This window comes from Carassius carassius, chromosome 3, assembly GCF_963082965.1.
Source record: "Carassius carassius chromosome 3, fCarCar2.1, whole genome shotgun sequence".
Lineage (NCBI taxonomy): Eukaryota > Metazoa > Chordata > Actinopteri > Cypriniformes > Cyprinidae > Carassius > Carassius carassius.
The window spans coordinates 13,457,369-13,477,613 of NC_081757.1; the positions used below are offsets into that span (position 1 = coordinate 13,457,369).

The 20,245-nt window shown below is 36.0% G+C and overlaps 1 protein-coding gene across 1 annotated transcript; it reads left to right on the forward strand.

Annotated features, from left to right (window-relative positions):
* The first annotated feature begins 94 nt into the window (after positions 1–94).
* Positions 95–14,697, forward strand: LOC132120058 (F-box only protein 22-like). Its single transcript, XM_059530031.1, has 7 exons — positions 95–1,339; positions 8,698–8,830; positions 9,010–9,094; positions 9,177–9,281; positions 9,385–9,537; positions 12,541–12,706; positions 13,041–14,697. Exons 1-7 carry the CDS (start codon positions 1,209–1,211, stop codon positions 13,432–13,434), a joined length of 1,167 nt encoding a protein of 388 aa, XP_059386014.1. The 5' UTR covers positions 95–1,208; the 3' UTR covers positions 13,435–14,697.
* Positions 14,698–20,245: the final 5,548 nt, after the last annotated feature.

Consider the following 20,245-nt stretch of genomic DNA (forward strand, 5'->3'; position numbering starts at 1 on the left):
AATACTGGATTAAAAGAAAGATCTTAGCATTAACTTTAACAAACCATTCTGGGTAAATGCTTTTGGAACTAACATCTCTCCTTTAATCTCTTCTCTTCTCTTCTCTTCTCTTCTCTTCTCTTCTCTTCTCTTCTCTTCTCTTCTCTTCTCTTCTCTTCTCTTCTCTTCTCTTCTCTTCTCTTCTCTTCTCTTCTCTTCTCTTCTCTTCTCTTCTCTTCTCTTCTCTTCTCTTCTCTTCTCTTCTCTTCTCTTCTCTTCTCACCAGACTCCCTTTATCAACAGCTCCGGAAAAACCGTGTCCTTTCACATGAGCTCAGTTTAGCACTCAGTGAATTCTAACTTCACAACAGAATGAGAGAACACCAGGGCATACACTGAATATGAATATGAACAGTGTATTGTTTGTGTTGCACACAGAGTAACCAATAATCTGTGATGACAGATAATCCATAATTTCATTATTCTATTATTGTTAGTACTGTGGGTCTTAAACTTTTTTTATGTCAAGGTTAAATATATATTGTAAAATGTGAGGATTTACGGTGTATGGGTTGCATCTGGAAGAGTGACAAAAGCTAAAGCTTAAATTTTAAATGTGAAAAAACATGGCAACCTGTTTCCTTTAAATGGTGAACAGCCTCAACCTTTTCTATGTATTTTACGTAAAGGGAAAAGTTTACATAGAGAGAGGAAAGTGCCTTCTGCATTATATAACACACCTTTGATCATTACCAAAGGTGAGTTGTGTTGTAGGAGTAGACTGTATTTATTAGTGTAAGTAGTTCTTCTAAAATCAGAAAAATATTTCTAGATTAATTATCTGAATTATACAGTTATAAAACTATCAGTCCATGTTTATCACATTTAAAAATGTGCCATTTCTAATCAAAATGCAATGTACAACCTTCAGGTACACAAATATAAATGTTTACTTTTTTTGCAACTTGCTAAATTATTCTATATTATTTAATTTTAAAGTGCCAAATGCAGTGCAAAAAAAAATTCACTTGCATGAACATACTTGTTGCGTCTTTATTTATTTATTTGTTTGACACTGACATATAAACTTTTCTTTTAGCTCTTAATACAATCGCAGTTAACATGTTGTAGTCAGGGGTCTGTACAAGTGCTCGTTTTGAGACTTTTAAAGAACTTCCGGTTCCGCCTCCGTGTGGAGGGTCAAAAGTGAGAAGAGAATCCGTGTGAAAATGGAAGGGGGTGCAGCTTCTCCAAACATCTTGAGGGAAAGTAAAGCTGGATATATCCTGAGTAATGTTGCCGAGGTCGTGGAGAAGATTTTGACATTTGTGCCGACTAAAAATCTCCTCCGGATAGCAAGGTAATGATTCTAGCTGAGTGTTGATGTTTTAGCTTGTTAGCTTTGAGCTAATCATCTGGATGTCAAAACAGAATGCAGATAAATTAGTCTGGATGGTTTAACTTAGAGGTGTTGACTTATTTTGGCTTTCTCTTAACAGCTCTGTCAGCTGATCTGTTTATCTTAAAAGCTTAAAATGCAAACACCAGGGGCTCCAGAGCAAAACTGCAGTTGAAAAACTTTTTTTTTTTTTTACTTTGAAAAACTTAAATTATATTTTTACTTGTTACATTTTAGATTCGATCGGCGCTTCAATTCATCAAGTGCGTATTATTGTACCTTTAAGCAATAATTTCTGTCATTATGAAGCTATTCTTTATATACAGTAAACTATGACGATTGACGTTATACAAACCACAGTGTGTCTTAGAGTTTCTATTTAGTATTTTTTATATTTATGCCTGTTTTGGTAATCTAGAAATTGGCAGATTATTTTGAACAATAGCCATAAAAATACATGTGCATATACATTGCAACTAGGGGTCGGCGATATGAGCTCAAATTCAGATCATGATATTTTACACCATCCAAGCGATATCTTTTAATTGTGGCACTTTTTTTTTACGTGCAAATGTAAATGTACAGGTAGGCCTGTGTGAATTAAATTAAATATTGAGTGTTTGAGAAGCCAGTGGTTACCAAACTTTTTCTTCCGGTCCCCCCTTTTGTAGGGAAAAATATTTTCAACATTTATTTATTTATTAAACAGTACAATATTGTGAAGTAACACTGCAATGTTGTGAAATATTGTCAATTTAAATGACCTATTTGAATGTTTTAACACCGGCTACTGTATTCCTGTGATTAAAGCTGAATCCTTCAGAAATCTTTCTAATATGCTGATTTGCTGCTCAGTAACCATTTCTGATTATAATCAATGTTGTAAACAATTGTGCTGCTGATATTTTTGGAGCAAACTATTTTTTCACGATTATTTTATGAATATTTGAAACGGTCCTCTGTGTCAGAATTATTTAACCCAGTGGCTCCCAATCACATTCCTGGAGGACCCCCATCACTGCACATTTTGCGTGTCCTCTTAATCAAACACCTGATTCAGGTCACCTGCTCATCAGTAGAGACTCACGTACTTTAAACGGAGGTGTCAGACAAAGGAAACATGCAAAATGTGCAGTGATGGGTCCCCTCCAGGATTGTGGTTGAGAACCACTGATTTAACACAATATAACTCTGATTCCTCAATCGCGCTATCTAGTGTTTTTTTATTGATACAACCACAACTTCTACAACTGATAACGGAGCCCTCAAGCGGGTACTGCGAGTCATGTTGAGGTAATTAAAATGTCAAAATAATATTTTGCGTTCAATTATTTACTTATCAGGCAAGTGGCCGCATGATAGACGGGACAGTTAGTATGGAATGCCAAAGCTGCCAATTTTAAAAATAAATAAATACAGAAATAAATATACAAATAAATGTAAATAAGAATAAATAAATACATAAATATATAAATAAATATACATAGAAAAGCAAAAAAACGAAAATAAATAATTTATACATTTATTTCCATATTTATGTATATATTTATTTTTTTCCATATTTATTTATTTATTTATTCTTTTATTTATTTATACATTTATTCATTTCTACATTTATTTATTTTTACATTTATTTATTTATACATTTATTTATTTATTTATTTATTTCTTCCTACATTTCTTCCTGCGTAGGGTAATGAGGAGGGCGTGGTTTACCTCAGACATGGCAATCGAGCTCAGAGTAAGCGAAGGCGAAGGGTTGAGGCCACAGTGTCATACATATTAGTATACAGAAATACAATTAGTATAGCTCACTGACGTTGATACGGTATGTGACTGCGAGGTATATGGTCAAAATCCTAAATCTTACTGTGTGACATGGATAGGCTACTCTTTATTCCAGACATGGCCGTAGAACATCGTTTGGTCTGGATTTGTAAAATGTCCTGGGCTAACAAACATGAAACAGGGACTCTGCAGTGCTTAATTTGTAAATTGCGAGGTCCCGGAACAAAGCGGGGTTAACGGATGCCGGATGCATGTGATTACAGGAGGGAGAGGTGATGGAGCACTCGCGCAATCACATTGGTCAGCAGTTTAAGTGATTGACTGCATGCATCAGTTGCTTTTAGGGTCTGTATGTTCATGAATAACATGGAAATGCCATGCAATTTTAAAACAAAAATTTCCAGGCCTAAAAACGTTTTGAAAAAGTTGTGGAATTTTATTTTAGAAATCTCTGTATAATAGAGTCCTAAATTTCAGTGGGGGACTGTGTAGCTATGTCGCATGGTTTTAATAATTCTTGCAGCTTTCAAGTTTATAATGAGGAAAATTCCTGCATTTATTCAACATAGCTTGTAGGTTTGAATAATAAAATTAATCCACGCAAAATTTAAGATTAAATAATTCATTCGAAACCAGTCTTCGAATCCATGAACTCTCTCGCGCGCAGTGACCTGCAGGATGCGCCGACACAAGACTTCACTCGCATCTCGGGACAGCTGACAGAACAGTCACTTGACTAATCGGGTCATTGTTGCATTGTCACAAAAATGTATAATTTGCACACATTTTTCAGTATTTTAAGCCATATGGTACTCGAGCGCTCTGAAGGCTGTATTATGTGCCCTCACAGTCACATCCAAAGTTCACGCGTATAAAGCCGCCTCGCGAGTAGCCTATTATACGAGTTATTTTTCGTAGTTTGTTGAGCTTAAGCCATCAAATACACACAATATGATGTCTGTTGTGGGTGTTGACAAATAAAACAATTTCATGGCACACTCTACTTAAACACATGGGGAAAAAAATAAAGAAAAGGGGAAAAATCAATAATTAAACAACACTGTGTCGTCAGTGTTGGTATTGTATCGGACACTTGCACTTAACATGAGGCTATAGTGTTGTCAAAAGACCCGGTACTTCGGTACCAAGTCGGTACTAAAAAAATGAAAATGTCACGGTACCAGGTTTCTGTAAGTACCGGTAGTACCGAGGTCCCGTTCAAACCCGGTTCTGGATGCATACAGTGCTATGATTTCCGCGAAGCAGAAAACGCGGACGGAATCTCAAAATCCAGTCATGAAAATGAAACTTACATTTTAATATGGACAGTCACGGAATTTGTCAAAGTTAGCATAAATTAATCAAATCAAATCTCCATATGGACCAGTATCTGTAAATGTTAAGCCGCAAAAGTTGGTGGAAATCTGCATCCTGCATGTTCTGCATGCATGTCTGTGAATGAATGAATGGTTTGTTTAGTACATAGACTGAAGCGCATGACGCTTGCAATAATGAGGACATACAACATCACCAGAACTGTTCTGAGTCACTTCACAAGCATTTTACCGTTTCATTTGAGTAAAACCAGTGTCAATTTAAAGGTATTCACGGAAAACCGTCAAAACAGCCTCAACATTGCAAGTAAATCACTCGCATATGTGAATAAATTTTACTCAGGGCGAGTAAATTATGTCTATTTTTAGCCATTGGCTAATAAGTTCTTAGATTTTACTCGCCAGTGTGTGTGTGTGTTCGAGGCTATTATAAGATTGGAGCAGATATATTTTCACTCGCTGAACACTGACTGAGTGCTTCAGAGTTCTCTCTCCATCAAGCGATCTGTACTTTTCAATTCATCTCAATGGACGCACAGTACGCCTGTATTTGCCTCTTTTACTGTCTTTGGTATTTGCCGAACTGTAAACTCTGTGTGAAGGAGCACGACTCGCCGTCACTTTACTGATAGCTCTGTTTCTCACACATGCAAAGAGAGAGAGCGAGAGTCTTACCACGCTGAATCGACATGCTACATGTAAACTATATTCTTTGTTGTCTTCTCCTGTCAAAATAATGGAGTTCATTTAGAATTATTCATATTTTCGAACAAGCAGAAGATATGCCGGTTTCTCCAGTAGTGGGCGGAGCTAATGCGCAAATGTCAATTTCATTGGCTGGCACTCATCTTTTACCGTCCCTGTTTTGATTTCAGCAAATCAGTTCGACCGAACGCAGACAACGTGATTAATATTCATGAACCCAGCAGCTCATCAATTCATAGTGCATTGTATATTGTCAGTATGGTAGAATTAGTAGTATTATTATCTTTTAATAATAATTATTATGATCTATTACTTTTTTTTTTTTTTTTTTTTACAGAAACACTCAATGAACAAAAATATCTTAAGCATCACCACCAGTCTTAAGTTCAGATAAATGACAAATATGCATTCATTACAAATTCATTTTTAGATAAAGGCATTGTGCTAGAAATATTACTATTATTTTGTAAAATGTATGTGATACTGCTACTACTGTTAATTAAAAATTAATCACACAATATTTCTTCCATGTTTTAATTTTAATAGCAAATCCCCTTTATTTAACAAAAAAAAAATGTGTTTAAATTTCATAAATTAAAAGACAAATTAAATTTGGGTGAAACTTGTTTATTGTTTTTCATAATTATATTACTTGTAGAAGAACTTTAAACACAATTGTAAATAAGTATAAAGAATGGCATTGGTTTTATTTTTTGTGATAAAAAGTTATTTTTTTTATGTTTTGCTTTGGTACCGAAATTGGTACCGAGAACCGTGGATTTTCACTGGTATCGGTACCGAATACTGAAATTTTGGTACCGTGACAACACTATGAGGCTATATGAAAAACAAGCTCAAATGGAGTAAACAGGTTTTTGCTGGCGAATGAGGAGCTCTGTGTCTGTCAACAGAACGCGCGCATCGGAGGCAAGTGCATCGCATTATACGCTTTCATCAACTCTTTACATTTTACAAATCCAGACCAAACGATGTTCTACGGCCATGTCCGGAATAAAGAGTAGCCTATCCATGTCACACAGTAAGATTTAGGATTTTGACCATATACCTCGCAGTCACAGACCGTATCAACGTCAGTGAGCTATACTAATTGTATGCCACACAATAGGCGTCACTGTGGCCTCAACCCTTCGCCTTCGCTTACTCTGAGCTCGATTGCTATGTCTGAGGTAAACCACTCCCTCCTCATTACCCTACACAGGAAGAAATGTAGGAAGAAATAAATGAATAAATAAATAAATGTATAAATAAATAAAAGAATAAATAAATAAAAGAATAAATAAATATGGAAAAAAATAAATATATACATAAATATGGAAATAAATGTATAAATAATTATTGATTTTCGTTTTTTTGCTTTTCTATGTATATTTATTTATATATTTATGTATTTATTTATTCTTTCATTTATTTTTATATTTATTTATGTATTTATTTATTTTTAAAATTGTCAGCTTTGGCATTCCATAGTTATGCAGCGTAGTCTTTATCAACCTAAAAAGTTTTCTTTTGCAAAATAATCTGTAAACTATCCCTCAGCCTTGCCGCGCTCTATTACCTTGGTCTGTAACGCTGCTCTCTAACGTTTTGTTGTTTGATTACTAATGCCTGTGAGCAGTAAAGCGTTGCATACAGAGGAAAAAAACGTTCAGCATCGACTCTATCTCATTTGATTTAAAATTTCAAAGCGTACCAAATTGAACAAAACTATATAAATGCAACATTTTAATTCATTAGTATATAACGGTATCCACGGTATACAACAACTTTTTTTATTTTTTATTATGCCATACATCAAAACAATACAAGGAGAAACATTAAAATGAGAAGGAAAAAAGATGAACAACAATATGAAAACCATGCCAGAGGACAATAACAACCATAAATTTTTTTTTTTTTTTTTTTTTTTTTTAATAAATAAATCAATATTTTGGGGGGTGTCACTTTATACAATAGCATACCTGTTTACAATATTAGAAGTTCGAATAGCTTTTTTACTTGTACAATTACATAGAATCTTACAATACAGCTTGAAATCATTTAGAAAACGAGAAAAGTTTGGTTTGGAGCCTGACCACTTCATTTTATGGATATGAATAGGGCTTGGGCGTCGTGACGTCATTACTTGGCGTGGCCGCCGTGTTGATGGCCTCCTTTACTGCTACTCGGACTACTGCGCAGTGTTTAGACATATTCCCTCTCATCCGTGTGTCTTAATTTGATTAATTAAAAATCTATTTCAACCATGGTAAACCGTTGCTCTATTGTGGGGTGCAATAGCGCAACATATAATCGCCATGGGGAAAATAAAATGAGAATGGATTAACTTTCCACCGCTTTCCTGCTTGGAGGCGCGACCACGGAGACCATAACATATAAATATTCATTTATATAGCTTAAATCAACATTGAACATTGAAAATAAGGGAATTTCCCGGGTTACTCATCCAAAATACGGGAAATTTCAACATTAATCTTTCTGTTGCTATCCCTCTGCTGACAGCAGAAACCCGTACTACAAAACGGCTGCATTAACTAACGTTAAGCGATTTGTGAAGCTAGGTCTGACATGACTATGAAATCGTGCTCTCACAACAACCACGCTCTCTTAAAAAGCCCAACTTCACGGGTTGCTTTCAAGTAAGCAAAACGATGCTATGAACACATCTGTTCGCTGGAAGGGCAAGGAGTAGTAGCAGGACAACAGCACAGAGACTTGACAGGTCCGATGGAGGGGCTAACGGGATATTTTACAGGAAAATACTAAAACGGGAAGACCGCGGGAAAAGAGCTCAAATACGTGAGAACCCCGGAAAAAAAACGGGAGGGTTGACGGCTACTAACTACACTTTTGAAACACATAGTTAAAAGTACATGTGTGAATGGCTGTTAGCACTAACAGTTACTAAACCAGCAGTTAGGTAGAGCGCAGCTTACCTTTGTCCAGATTACTGTATTACTATATACTGTTTGACGGTTCTATGATCTGCAGCTCCTGAACCCATCCATTTTGTGAACTGCACATGAGACTCCAATGACTTGTAGCTTCGGAACTATTCTGAAGTATAGGCGCTAACAAAAGCCGAGGATATCTGTAATGCAATAGTGCGGCAGCAAGTCGTCGTTGGTACTCCTCTCTTTGTTGGGAATTTCATATGGATCCAAACCATTAATAGTGCCGATTTTGTCCACATACCGGTCTCTGGCATCCCTATTTAGCGTATCCTTATAAATCCCACAACCTTTCTGCGATTTAAACATCTTTTTTTTCCTCCCAACTCTGCTTCTTCTCGTTCAACTTGCTGTATGTTTACATTCGCGAGGCAATCAACATGGCCGCCACGTCCCAGAATGCAACGCGGCACCCAAGCCCTTATATTCTTCATTTACGCACTTCCAACAGTTGCAGACAAAAATATATATATTTATAGCAGTGACTGTTTGTATGTTGATTTTGGTGTTTCTTCTTCTGTAGTGTGTGTAGGCTATGGATGAATTGTGCACGCAGAGTCTTGAAGACACAGCAGAGACTGACCTGGCTCTCTGCCTCTGGCTCATCCATATACGAGGAGCATGTTTTGCTCAGAACTATGGCAGAAGACTTGGAGGTCTGATGGGATGATTTTTTTTTCTTTTTCTTTTTCTTTTTCTTTTTTTTTTTGTAACAAAGGCAAAGTTAAAGTTGTTATAAACTCTAGAAATGACAAGCATGTTTTTTTTTGTTTTTTTGTTTTTGTTTTTTTTTGACAGATTTTTAAAATGTTTTCTTTCCCCTGACTCCCTGCAGAAGGTCTATCTGCTGCCCCAGACAGCTCTCCTAATGGTGGATGGAGAAAACTTCAATTGGCCTTTTAGTTACAGACAGAAAAAGGGTAAATTACGTGACTATTTGTATTAAAAATCTGTTAGTCATGAGGAGATTCATCTGTTCACTTCCATCCTTCCTTGTTACAGCCAGGAAGTGTGAGAATGAAGTGGCGTCTGATCCTGTCGAGAAGCTGAGACACTTACTGCCTAGAACTTGTGATCTAGTAGGAATTGTTGCATCAGGAATTGTTGGTAAGACTAACTGTCCCTCTTTCCCTGCATTTTGCCATTGCTGTGTTTGATGGTAAGGTCAGTGCAGCAGTGTAACTGTAATTTCTTATGCTTTGTGCTATAGTGACCACCAGTGGTTCACCCAGCAGCCCCCCAGAAGAGCATGAAGTGGGTGAAGCTGGCTTCAGTCTGCTTTTCCCTGCCATGGATGGGGTCACCATTCGGCCTTTTCATTTCTGCAAAATGAGCCTCAGTGAATCGGCAATGGAGGAAGCAGGTGAGTTCTTCTCAGTGACAATGTAATGATGCCGCTCGCATCATTCATGTGATTGCGTCTATAATAATTCAACTCATTCCTGCATGTTCCACGCTTATAACGCGATGACAGATGACGGAGTGTATAATTTGCACGTGCTTTTGAGTCTTGCTTATTTAAGGGGGTCATATGATGTTGCTAAAAAGAACACTATTTTGTGTATTTGGTGTAATGCAATGTGTGGTTTAAGGTAAAAAAAAAAAAAACACACATTATTTCCTACATTATTTTTTCTCCTCTATTCCCTGCCTTTCTGAAACACTCGATTTTTACAAAGCTCATCGTTCTGAAAACTGAGGTGTGCTCTGATTGGCCAGCTATCCAGTGCGTTGTTATTGGGCGAATGCCTCAAGTGTGTGACAAATGTTATGGCACTTAACACTGTGATGCCTAGTGCCTGACGGGTAGGATAAAATGACACCAGCGCGATGAGACAAAACCAATTAAACCCATTACAAATGAGCATTTGTTGCATCCAGTGAGGACATAATTACTGATTATAATGACTTATACTGTGTTTTGACGTGTTGTGTTGCTTATCGCGCTGCATAAACAAAACCATGTCTGAATTTGTGATCAGAGAAATGACAAACTACAAGCTCTAACAGTTACTCTACACTAGGGCTGGGCGATATGGAGCAAAAAATATATCTCGATATATTTTGCTATATCTCGATATACGATATATATCTCGATATCTTTACAGGAAAAATTACCCCCCAAAAACTACTGCAAAAACAAATATGCCAAATATTACATGTTTAGGGCCCTATGAAACGTTTTATTTTTTTCTTCACCATATGTTTTATTGTTACCTAATTCTGTGTTTTAGCATGTGTAATTATTTAAATGCATAAAAACAACTTTATTAGTTTAAAAACAATTCTCAAAATAGCCTTATGTGAAATGTTTTTGTCCCTTCAGAAATTCTGTGTATTTACATTTTTCTGGTTATCAAATGAAAGCATAAAACATTCATTTAATTTATCTTTTAATTATTTAAAATTAAGCAAACTTTATTTTTTGATAAACAAATGGGATTTACTATTAAAAATAAAATATGGAAGAAATGTTGTGTGATTATTCCTTAAATTATGTTCGTTTCATTTTAGTAGTAGTAGTGGTAGTAGTATGTACATTCCGCTGAACAATAGTAATAGATTTCTGGCAAATACTTTTATTTTGACGGGTTTACCTTTACAGTTCTGTGTATGTGATACTACAGTCTATGATGTGATATGAGCTAGTTTTACTCAAATCTAACGGTCAGATGCTCATGAAGTGACTCTCAGTGCAGTTCTGGAGATGTTCCTCATGTTCACGTCTTTTTTTTTTTTTTTTTTTTTTAGACTAGTTCTATACACGCGAGGGGAGGGGTGACAAAAACAAGGAGGCGGGGGGTGAGCGAGCGGGGGCGAGCACAGCACAGAGAAGGCAAACAAAGCAAAGTGGCAGAATCAGAATTAAATATAAACAATATATCGATTATATACGATATGTCAAAATCCATATCGTGTTTAAAAAATATAGAAAGGTATCGCCCACCCCTACTCTACACTGCTCAAAACTCACGTTTGAATCATCAGTGGCAAATCCTTTACATATGAAAACGTACTTACAGACTGTGAGTCAGAAGCGCCAGACTGTCCCTGCAAAATTGGAATTGCCCCACTTTTTAGAAACAGACACCGGCTTGTAGGCTGCTCTAACAGGAAACAGTCCTTGTCCTCTGCTAAATGTGCTGCACACATCTGAATATTTGGTTTGAACTGTTCCGGAACAGTGTTGTAAATACAACTTAACCACTGATTTCTAGTTGTGTCCTCTTTTGGAAGGCCAAACAAAGTATCAAACAAAGTTTCGCTTTCACATAGTTTGCAAATGTGATATTGATTTAAAACAACAGTTCAATAAACATGAAATTAATATTAAGTGACTTACGTTGTCTAACTAAAACACTACTGCCTGATTTTACTCTTCATTTCATCAAGGAAAATAGTGCATTTCCAAGCAAACACAGCGGTGTTTCATTCATGAATCAAATGATTCCCTTAGCCATTCATATAGACTGAATGAATCAGCCTTTCAAACGAATCTCAAAATGACTATATTAATTTAATTGCACTCATGCCACCTCTGAGCCTCATTAAACGTCTGAAAATGTACCTACAAGCCACTTTTGTGTTCTTCTGTGTTGTACAAATAAATTAATACTAGTTTCATATGATTGGTAACTTATTTGTCTTATTCTACTTTTACTACTACTATTATTATTATTATTATTATTATTTTATATATTTTTTTAATTTCTAGAAAGCTTATAAACATTTTATTTAAATTTGACAAAATGATAAAATTTGAAAAATGTCATTACAAAGGTAAAAAGTAAAAGCCCCTGTAAATCACTTTAAGGAGGCTAATTTTTCATCCGAATTTTTTAAATTATTGATCAGAAGGGGCTTAAATTAGCTGGACAAGCGCTCCTAATTATTTACAAGTACAAGAAGAAAAAAAACTGCTCTTAAACTGGGTGTGTGACAGGTATGGCTGTGGAATAGGGTTTGGGCGAGGAAAGATTTTCAGTCAAAAGATTTTTTGTTTTTGTTGTTTTATTCCTGTTATGGCAAAGCTGTATTTTCTGCAGCTATTACTCCAGACGCCAGTGTCACATGATCCTTCAGAAATTTTGTCCTCATTAAACGTGTGTTAATTTTTGTGAAAAATGTGAGACTTTTGTTTCAGGATTCTTAAATTAAAAAGTTCAAATGCACATTTTGATTATGAAATAAAGAATTTAAAATGGAATCCTTTGTAATATTAAAAACGTCTTTGATCAATTTAAAGAGACAGTTTATCCAAAAATGAAAAATTCTGTCATTTACTCAACCTCATGCCATTCCATCTTACTAACCCCAAACTTTTGAATGGTAGTTCATGTCAGAATACTCTGTATGTGATTTTCAGGGTTGATTAATAACCCTGATCTAAAGGTGGTGCTGATGTTTGACTATGAGACCTGGAAAGCTGGAGGGGGGCGCTTTCTTAACAAGCTGCTGGAACCTCTTACTCAAAATAATGTGCTTATTATTGGAGGACAAGTTGAGAGGGCCTTTTCCAATAACACAACCTGGTAAGTAAAGAAAGTTCTTGATTTTAGATGAGTCAAGTTAGTTCCTGTTTTCTTTTTTCATGTTATGTTTTTATGGTCAAGACTTTATACGTCCTCTTGTCTCTATTTTTATCCAGTTTTCCCCTCATCTTCCCACTATGTGAACAAGCATGTTCACACACTCAGCATGATTTCACACTGTGCCTTTCTACATCATGATCATTTGTAATGTAACATTTTCTCAGTGTCACATCCAGGAAGCTATCTTTCTTACTTTGTTTCCTCTATTGTCTCAGACATTATTACAAATCGAATCTTCATTAGTGAGGTTCGTATGTGTTTTGTCTGTTTGCAGCTGTTCTCCAGGCTCTTATGGTGCGGTAGGACTGACCTTCAGTGGCCCCAAGATCCAGGGTGCCTCAGTGCTGGTGGACCAGGATGTAAGCAGCCCAAAAGCAGCAGAGGCCACTATCCAGCGGCTGAAGGCTGCTAATATCCCAGAGAGAAACACCATGGGCTTCATGTTTGCCTGTGTGGGCCGTGGCCACAACAGCTACAATAACCAGCACAACGTGGAGGCCACTGCTTTCCGCAAGATCTTCTCCAACATTCCTCTCTTGGGATTCTTTGGTAACGGGGAGATCGGCTGTGACCGTATTGTCAAAGAGAACTACACATTGAGCGAGACAGATGCTGATGGACTACAGCACTCTTTTACCACAGTCATGAGTCTGGTGCATTTTGGTTAACACAAACTCCAAACCGAGACTGCAAATGTTTAGGAATCCCTCTTATTAACTTGATCTTTGAAGACAGACAGCAGCTGCTTAAGTTAACAGAGCAGGTCTGATGGTGATCAGGTATAATTCTCCTGGCTTCTTTCCTTTCGACTTTTTTCCTTAAAACAGGATGTCAAGAGGACATTTGACATAAAGCAGTTAGGGACTTGAACTCTGCCTGCAGGTACAATTTTGAGAGCAAGCTAATTCTGATGTCTGAAAACGCTGAGGTGTCCTCTTACACCTTGTTTGGAACAGTCATTATTCATTTGAATGGTTCTGAAGAACGATTAGGATTGAGTTTGAATGGCATGATGCTAAACCTTGACGTTTGACTTCTGTTTTAAATGTAAAACTTTTTTTATGTGTAAAGCAGAACTGAAATCTGTCAACCGATCTGGCCTTATATACAAATGGTTTGGAAAATTCAGGCACTTTTTAGCTAATTGTGATGGAAAGGCTAATGATGTAGCTGTTCATCAATCTTGGTACGGCTTCTGGGCCTCTGGTAGGAATTCCACTATCTTCACTTCTGATTATACACACAGATATGTGCTCCAGATTGATTGCGGACCTAGATTGACTGTCCAAATTGTCATGTCCAGTAGCAGGTGCTACAAAACTGCAGGAAGAGTATTCACAATGAAAGAAAGAAAGAAAAGCAGTTAGCTATTTAGCACAACAATCAACTTGCTAGCAGTTCTTAGTGCCTGTATTGGAATAATAAAGGACGGAAGTGGAAAAAGTAGGATTTCTTTGTAATATTTCAGTGAATTTACACTGCCTGTCCCAATCAAAATCCTGTAAAAATCCAGTTTCATTCCAACAGGGTAATCCTTCATTTCTGTGCTATCAGTTCAGTTGAGTTCTTAAAGGTTAATAATTTATTCTGTGCACTAGCTAATAAAACAGTTTGTTGTCAACAGATAAGTGAAGTCTCAAAGGGCTATCTGTTGTGGAGATATACAGTATATTTGCTGCAGTATTTAGAAGGTTGTTTTAAACTGTTGTTGCCAAATCTTTTTTTTCCCAACTTTATTAAGATCATATAGATAATACTTGGCTTTGCATTAAGGAAAGTAAGTTTTACTACTGTCATGTTTTTTATGATGGTGTATTGTTTTTTTTTTGTCTTTTTCTTCATATGCACCTGCTGCTGGGTCGTGCAGTTATTGGCCCATTATGTCTGTATGTATATAATTATGTATATAATAAAATCAGTGATGTCACTAACTGTTGGTAGTGTGATGCAGTCCATACCCTTTTTTTTTTTTTACATTTCTAAGTGTACATGCACAGAAGTAAACTAAGTAGACATGGACAGTATTGTTCCTATTTATTCCAACAGCAAAATAAAAAATCACCTAGGCCTATTGCCTTTCTATAACTTTCTAAAAGAGGAAACAAATACTGAGAAATGAATTACGGCAGATGGAAGAGAGAAAGATGTCAAACTTGGTCACCCCATCTCTATAGTGTTTACAAAATATTGTACTGCCAGGACAATAAAACTCCCAGTATAGTGTTACAATTCATTAGATTGACGGTATTAATTATTACAGTCTGTGAAAAGGATCTAAGAATTCATAGATGCGTTCAGACTTATTTCTTCAGTAGATGGCGCTCTCGTGCAACAGCAGTGTTTCATTAAATCGACCAGTGGATTTATTTAGTAATTCCAGTCAAAATGGTACATAAACAATATCTAAATGCCAATTAAATTAATAATTTACTTAAATCTTAAAATTATAAACCCCAAATAAATCGATTATTTACATTGAAATTAGTGATGAATATGATATTTGATACTAGTCACATGGTGATGAGCTCCAGTTTTCTTTGTTGTGTGTGAATTAGATGTCAATGCCGAGACGGGCTGTTTCCTGTTACTGCGGTTAGGTAGCTTGGGGCAGTGGTCAGATAGCGAACAGCCTCAGGACTAAAGCAACTGAAGCCATTTAGGGTTGCAGGACAAATCCCTCGGTCCCACATCAATTCCCATGGCACAGCAGGTAAAAACCTCTTTCAGGTGAAGAGTGGGTTATTTTAAACTCCCTTCACCACAAAAAGAGTGAAAACATCTGTTTACTTCCTCACAATCTCTTTGGTCACATTCCATACACACTGCCACTCAAAAAGGCCCCGGTGGAATTGTGGTAAATCTGGCTTTCAGGAACAAACACAAGGTTTTGGAGAAGCATGGCATCACAACTTGCACTAAAAGTGTGGATCTGTTGGGAGGCAGGTGTTTTTAAACCTGTACATTGTCGCCTCAGGGCTCTTGGAGTAAAGACATTTAGCTGCAAGACTCTTTCCCTGTTGAGAGCAGACTCTGAAACAAGACAGACAGACCTGAGCTTTGGGATCATTGTCATAAAAAGCAATGTTTTGTAGGTCACACACTGGGGGTGGGCCACTTTGCTCAGAGCTAGACATCCCAAGTGTGCAAAATTTAGTCGGCATTTACAGAGGAAAAACAAAAAATTAGGGTAGATTGTCACAGACTATGAAGCAGACACCTGCAATATAATATTAATCTAATATCTGCTCAGAAAAAAAAACGGAGAAACAATTTCACTCAGAAATCGCTAGTATTTTACAAACGCAAAGAAACAGAAAGTAGCACACTGAATTAGAGTGATATTCTGGAGTGGAAAAACGCAAATTGTATTTTCTTGTCAAATGTACTCCACTGATCTTTATTTACAAAAACAACAACAAAAGATTTTTTACAGTGTGTAATTTTCTGTATGGATAAATATGACAAATATTGAGATGAAATCTCATTATGTTATCAGTATGGAGGTTAGCTTAAAGTGATTTTTGTAGTGAGACACTGATAAAAACAGTATTAATGCAATAGAATGGGGAAACGTTTTTATGTTGGTACAAATATTCACAGAGATTTGAGATTTTAAAAGTGCACATGTTTATAACTGTCTAATGCAAGTGTTCAGCTTGTTGATGCTGATGTTGCTGTTGCATGGTGTAGTGTCTGTCACACACCAGCCAATGTATCAAAAACATGAAAGAATAATGACATGTATAAATAATAAAACCTCTACAGTGTAATAACTTTAATTTCTTAATATTTCTAAAGGAAATCGTAATGTTAATGATGTGTTTGTTCTGTAGTATCAAATCCACCTCACTGATTTTTAAAAAGCTCAGTTCCATTAGCATTCAAGGAACTGTCACAACATAAGCATGACACCCCACTTAGTCTGGATTTTCTTTAATGAGCATCACGCTAATTAGCTATAATTAATTCAACACAATTTTGTTGGGAATTAAATGTACTCAAATATTTACACAAGGTTGTTAATTGAATGCAAGTCAGACGTACAACGACAAGCTAAAAGCATGCCATGCTAATGTGACAGACTGTTGCTAATTGTGCAGAGCCGGTAAATGAGAACTGATGCTATTTTGTTCCCTAGCCAAACCATATATTTACAACTGAAAAGTCAGTCATACATATTCATTCTACATACTATCAACATAATAATATAATTGCAATAAACTGTTACTTGGTTCTTATTAAAAACAAGACTAAAAAGAAACAATTACAATTTTAAATAATTGTAATATTTACATTTGTATAATTAAATATCATTACTACTCTCTCTCTCTATATATATAGCGTTAAAAATTAGTCAGGGAAGCAATTTTAAGCGCAATGTTGGGTGGTCAGTCCCCTTAAATAGCCTTTTAAAAGAGTTAAGAGTTTAAAAAGAATCATCAAACCCACATATATGGACACACGCTTACATCCTGAATTCGGCTCTCAAATAAAAGCAAAGCCTTAATAATTCAGCAGCGCTCTATTACCATTGGGTGGAATAATGGACAGTTGAGAATTCACAGGGGAGACAATCTACATGTTTCGTCTGACTACCTCTGTCTCTGGGTCATTCATGTGTTTGTGGTTTCTGACCAAACTTGTCTTTAGGTGGCCTCGTGCTTTTGTAGTCTCCTCAACAAAGTGCAGCTTAACCACTTCTGCCTAAAACCACATCACTATTCATACTGCCACAGGCAGTTATTGTCTCAACTTCATTTTCATGTTTGTCTCAAAAATAGTAGCCAAGGCTCCTCTGTCTGCAACTATAAACACAAATTTCATCTGTCCTTACAAATGCCCTTTATAGCACACAGGAAATTTGTAGTACTCAGTAGGTATGGTATTATAAATCCTCATATCATATCAGCTCTCATTTGCGTTTGATGGAATGTAGTTAAGTGAAGAAAACCAGACCTGAAACTATCTCTGAGATACTTTTGACACTGATGGAGGGAGACAGTAAGTTGGGGTAACAATGAAAGGGTTGAATGCAGATATGTGACAAGCAGTTCCTGCTCTGACCATCAGACACAGAACTCTATTTTTCAGATCTTTCATAACCCATGTACTTGAACTGTGACTTTAATCCCATTAAAACTGCATGACCACAATCCCCCCAATTTTTTTTATTTTTATTTTTTTATAGTAAATATCAATTATTTCACTTTCTTTAACTTATTTTGCACAGACACTTAGATATTCCTAACAATTTATCATTTATAATAGAGGGATTAGGCATCATTAATTTGAAATATAATTCCCTTAATGGGATAGTTCACCCAGTAAATAAATAAATAAAAAACATTTCTGTGATTAATTACTCTCCCTCATGTCATTCCAAACCCGTAAAATCTTTGTTCATCTTAGGAACACTAATTAAGATATTTTTGAAGAAATCCGAAATCCCTGCATAGACTGCATCACACCTGACATGTTAAAGGCCCAGAAAGGTAGTAAGGACATCATTATAATAGTCCATGTGACATCAGTGGTGGGAGACAGGGAAGAGAAGAATTGTTGAATAAATCGTTCACAAAAAGTATTCTCATAGCATCCTTAAATTATGGTTGAACCACTGATGTCACATGGACTATATTTAACAATGTCCTCACTACCTTTTTGTGCATTGAACGTGGTAGGCTATAGTCTAAGAAAATCACTCTGGATCTTTATTATCTGTTATTATCTACAGAAATGTAGTATGTTTTCAGATAATAATTAGAGATGAGCAGAAAACAACAGTTCATAAAGCCAGTCATGATCAAATAGTTTGACGTGTGTTCCTTTAGATTTCCGTATCTCTAAACAGTTTCTGGCTTTAAATCAGTGCCAAAAGGAGCATTTTTGGCATCTGAAAAGCTCCTTTTGAGAACAAATACTGTAATTAAAAATGCTGATAACATTTATTCCTTTGTAGTCAATGAATTTCTGAATTCTTTATATTACTGAATGTCTGGATTCATAGCAAAAATCAGTACACAAGTAACCCAAACAAGAATATTGCTGGATGTTAGTATTGCACACAGTAGTCAAATAGCCACTACATCCAATCCTAAACCCTCTTTCAAAGAGATATGAGCCAGGCGAAAAAAATGCAAATAAATTATACATCATATTTTAAAAAGCTTCTCAGGTTTCTTTTTGAAAACATTCTTCTTAAGTGCATGGCACCCCAGTGAAGTGAACTTGCTCGGCTGAAGACATCTACTCCAGAGACTGTAACCATGGCTACAGAGTTTTCTACACTTCACATTTACATAAAAGTTTTCAGCTGAATGGATTTTAGCCTCTACTTTCTGTAGAATAACTGGGTCAGACACACAGAGCAAAGCTGGGAGACTAGGAAAGCTGGATTTGGTCAGAGGGATGGGAGAAGTCTGGGGGAAAAAAATACAAAAACTGTACCTTTTAGGGGTACAACAACCCAAAAAATTTAGTAATTTATTTTTGTAATATATATACTCTTAATGTACTATATGAACCTTTTAACATTGAAGTAGATGTCTCTTTGAGTGTACTTCCCCAATGACAAGCTGTTGTATCCCTAAAAGTGAAATTTTTGCACATTTATTTTTCTATGTGATTGACAAAACGACAGTTAAAAAAAAATTACATTTGTAAAAATTGTATATGAACATGTTTTTGATTGGCATTATTTTAATGATTAATTTATTAAATTTAACAAATTGAATACCCATGATCTAAAAATTACATGAAATGTATATTTTATTGTATATTTGTATATTTTATCTATATTTATTATAGATAAGGCAGACAGACAGACAGATATATAGATATATTAATAGATAGAATAAAAATAAATAAATTAAATGTATAAAATACATTTATTTGGGGGGTTTTCAAAACCACATTTTTATTTTGTTTACATTTGTCAAACAGAAAAGGACAAATGAGCCTGCAGACAAAGTATAAAACTATAAAACAAATATATAAAGCTCTCTACTAAACTTCTTTAGTTTAATAACCTGTTGTTTTCAAGAATAATTATTTTATGCCGCTAAATGTTATCAAATAAAGATTTTATTCGTTATATTAACCCTGTGATCATTGTGTGGCCAAACAAAAAACCATCTGGAAATACATGCAAATGAAGGGTCTCACAACTAGACACACTTTAAAAGAGTTGAACTTCACCAATCATGCTGGATGCTTTCTTAGAGGGCTCTGACAAAACAGGGCATGAGGGTCTACGGGTGGGTGGGGGTAAGGGATCGGAGCCCAGCAGCACTTCCCTGTAGCCCCTCTTGGGAGCTGCCCATCAGTTGCGCTCAGCTAAATGCACTCACATATGAATATTTCAGTGCCATTTAATGCTCCTGCTGCAGCCCCTGAGGAGCCCGGCATCAATTTGTGAACATGCCGTTAAAAGCCAGGACATATAATCCAGAGTGAGAGCTGCTCTCCGCCCCACCAGGC